Source organism: Arachis ipaensis, chromosome B04, assembly GCF_000816755.2.
Source record: "Arachis ipaensis cultivar K30076 chromosome B04, Araip1.1, whole genome shotgun sequence".
Taxonomy (NCBI): Eukaryota; Viridiplantae; Streptophyta; class Magnoliopsida; order Fabales; family Fabaceae; genus Arachis; species Arachis ipaensis.
The window spans coordinates 40072828-40076642 of NC_029788.2; the positions used below are offsets into that span (position 1 = coordinate 40072828).

A 3815-nucleotide genomic window follows, 5' to 3' on the forward strand; every position below is an offset into this window, starting at 1 on the left:
TTTAACTACGAAGATATAGATAACTATAGTATTTATTAAAAAAAATCAATTAATTCAAAATTTGAATTTTATCTATAAAACCATTAGTTTAAATGATTTTATCAAATTGATCATTTAATCTAATGTTTAATGATATAAAATTAATTAAATAAATGATCATATTTCAAATTCCATTCACTCGTTAAACTAATTTCCAAATTTCCACTCACTTAAATTAGTCTTCCATAATATGTAATGTTAACCACATTTGTTTCTTTTCAATTTGTCATCTACACTATAGTACACGTTTGTGAATGATTTTTTGGTATTTGTGGTAGTTCTAATCCCAACAAAACTACTATTACATTGTAAAATCTATTGTAAGATTTTAAACCTCATAAATTTGCAATATAATTTTAAAATGAATTGAAAACCCTCACAACTTCATTGTTCCTTTAATCCTTTTCGAAAGCATAGTTCTTTAGAAGCTCCACACTTGAAGAGACGGGGAAAAACCCACTGAAATAGAATGTTCAATTCTAGTATGATAATTGATAAGTGATAACGTGGGAAGAATTAATAATGAGTTTACTTTTTTAATTGAAAGTAGGTAATGAAAAATATTAATAATCGCCATAAGCCACCCAATTCACATAAAATTTTTGTAATATTGACGATGGCACCAAAAGAAAAAGGGGGAGAAAAAGAAAAAAACTAGTGTTTTAATAAAATTAAAGCAACAATAACTTCACATCTGCTCCACCTACAAATGCCATTGACACAGTGCCAAGCATTCATTTAATTCAATTCAAGAACACTAAACCATGCAAAATGCGACTAAAACGGGCAACCGATTCTCTAGAAAAAGAAAATTGACATTTTTACACCACCAGTTCTTTGCTCAACGATAGCCACTCAATGGGTCAGCCGTCTTGCCGGTTCTTGCATCAGTCCATGCTTTTGCAATTGTTTTCTTCATCTCATCATCCCCTTCCTCGTACATATTCTGCAATATTAAAAATTTAAAATTCATGCTTAGTATATGTCACATTCAGGGTTTTCCGTATCAAAGCCAAGAAACTACAAATACATCTTTCACTATAATTAGCCATGATTAGCTACAATAACTTATATCACTAAGGAATTTGAATCTCCTAAAGTGGAAAAGTTATAAAGAGAACACGTTAAGGACTAATCACCATTAAACCATAAACCAATAACTGATCTGACTATTTCATTTTGCAATTATCTTCACTTTAGGAAATCTCATTCAATAATCAATACCAAGAATAGATAAACAACATTGGCTAATGTGCTTCACATAAGCCCTTAAATCCTAATAATATATCTCAAATTCGACTTTCGGAAATGGGAAAATAGCAATAAATCATATTCATTATTAAAAAGGAAAACAATAAAACAGAATCTTACCTTCATTAAATCCATGATTCCTGCCATTGGGTCTTTCTCTTTATCCAAATTAGGCTTCAGCTGTAAGATTAACAAAAGAAAGTTACCACTTTATCCTATTGATTAGCAGGGAAAGAAGCCAGTAAAGTCAGTCAAAAGAATTACAATACAATACCTTGTCCTCTTTTAAGTGCAAATCCATCCAATTTCCTTTGGAAGCCTTGACCAGGGTGATAACCACCCTTGTAGGCTTGACCAAAATCTTGCATTTCTCTGGCACTATCTCATTGTGCAATTTTGGTATTGCACACCGGTAGTTCTTCCCTAGAATGTCATGGAACTTAACATCAAAGGATGTTGGCTTAAACTCGGACTGAATCTTACTCTCATCAACTCCCTCAAGAGAAACATATATCTGCCATAAAAAAATTAAAATAAAATAAAAGCATCGTTACCACATAAGTCTCATGCTAATAAATAGTAGCAGTAGCAGATAACCTCAACTATGTCAAATATTATGGTAATATAAACAAACTCCCTAAGGTATTTATCCAATATCCATATATTTCTTTTTTTTTTTGCAACAAATGATTTATGCTCCTAATAGATCCTCGAAGACATACTCCCTACCTACTAACATGAGTAAAATTGACCATTTTTTAACCAGAAATGTGATGAGGCCAATACTTTTTATCAATATTAGCCAACACTTTGAACTAATACTTTATTTTTATACTAATACGATTTAGAATTTAGTATAAACATACCTTCGTTGACCAATTTGATCATGTAACATCGCTCTTTTTGAAAATTAAGATTTCAATACATTGGAAATATCTAGTTGAGTCAATATTTAGGAATACTGTTATATAAAAATACTCCGTACACAATAAAAATCAGTTACTAAATCATTGATTCACACATTTTCATCAGTTACCAAAATAATCACACCTACAATAGAACTTGTTTATTAACTTGTTTATAGTAATATAACAAAAAAAAATTGAGATAACAAATGGCATATTTCTAGTGACGTCGCTTGAATTGACGTTTATAATGTCATAAATCTGTTTCCTCTGATAGCAGCGTCCACCATGAGTAATCAAACATGTGATTAGCACAAGAAAAAGGCATTACTTGTTGATTATATTCAAAAACCGATGATACCTTAACTTTATCGTTATCCTGATCCCAACTGAAGGATGCAAGGGGAGAATAATGGATTGCGGCTTCGGATGGAACCCTAGTTGCGGTTGAAATAGGTGCTGGAATCTGCGAAGCCTTTCCAGAAGACGCCTCTGATGATAACTGCAAATAACGAACAAAAAGCAATGACGAAGAAATTAGATTTCAAAGTATAAAAAAAAAGGGAAAAGGAAAAACATATAATTATCTCTTTTTTAAGAAAAGAACCTTCTCGAGGTTGCAAATCTCGTTGGAGAGGATAGAGAGGGTTCGGGGTCTTTTGGCGATGCTGTGGAGGTGACGAAGCTCTTCCAAATCCAATGATAGCTCTTCCGCCATTTTCTCTTCTTCACCAAATCACAGTTACAGTGGTGTGTTTAGTGTTATGGAATTTTGAGTTTTATATACGATGCTGTGGAAAATGCTAGAACCTACATGGTAATTATACTACAAAATGACGGGCGTTTCGGGCTGTTTGGATTTTCTTTACTAGGGGTTCTGAAAACTGGATCGGACCGGTCCAACCACGAACCGGACACTAATACGATTTGGTTTGCTCCCGCCAATCCCAAACCGTTTAGAAACCTCTGAACCGGCTGGTTTCTGGGTGGTCGGATCGAACCGGTACCCGGCCGGTTCTCACAAAATGCCGTCGTCAAAACTCAAAACTCAATCCCTCGTTTAAACCTAACCCTAATAATCCAATACACTACTACACTCTCCCCTCCTCCAGCGCCGTTATTCCAGTCTCTCCCTCAACCCTCAGACTCAGCCCCTCTCTACTCTCCTCCTCAGCGCCGCTCAGCCCTTCCACCGTCGCAGTCCCTGGCTCACCCTTTCCCTCCCTCGCAGTCGCAGCGGCCGTCGCCCGTCGTCCTCCGCGGAACTCGTCCGTCGCCCTCTCCCGCAGTCGCACTTCGAACCCGTCGACCGTCGTCATCCGCGGAACTCGCAGCTGCTGTCGTCCTCCGCGGTGCAGCGCAGTAAACAGTCGCATTCCTCCACATCCTTCACCCAGCTCTCTGAAACTCTTGCATCTATTTTTCTTATTTGCAGTTAGCTGTTGAATTTCAACCTTTCTTTTTTACTTATAGTTAATTTGTTCTATTTTTCTTTTTTTGGATCTGATCATTTGGTCTTGGTTGTTATTATTTTTTACTCTGATTTCTTGTTATAATTATTTGTTCTCGGTTCTAATTTTTTATTTTGGGCTTTGGTTCTGTTTTGAATTTTGTTTCTGA

General features: G+C 35.5%; 1 protein-coding gene across 1 annotated transcript; it reads right to left on the reverse strand.

Annotated features, from left to right (window-relative positions):
- On the reverse strand, positions 612–3009 carry LOC107639266 (calcyclin-binding protein). Its single transcript, XM_016342746.2, has 5 exons — positions 2803–3009; positions 2557–2697; positions 1565–1804; positions 1411–1470; positions 612–985 (listed from the first exon to the last, which is right to left on the reverse strand). Exons 1-5 carry the CDS (start codon positions 2911–2913, stop codon positions 881–883), a joined length of 657 nt encoding a protein of 218 aa, XP_016198232.1. The 5' UTR covers positions 2914–3009; the 3' UTR covers positions 612–880.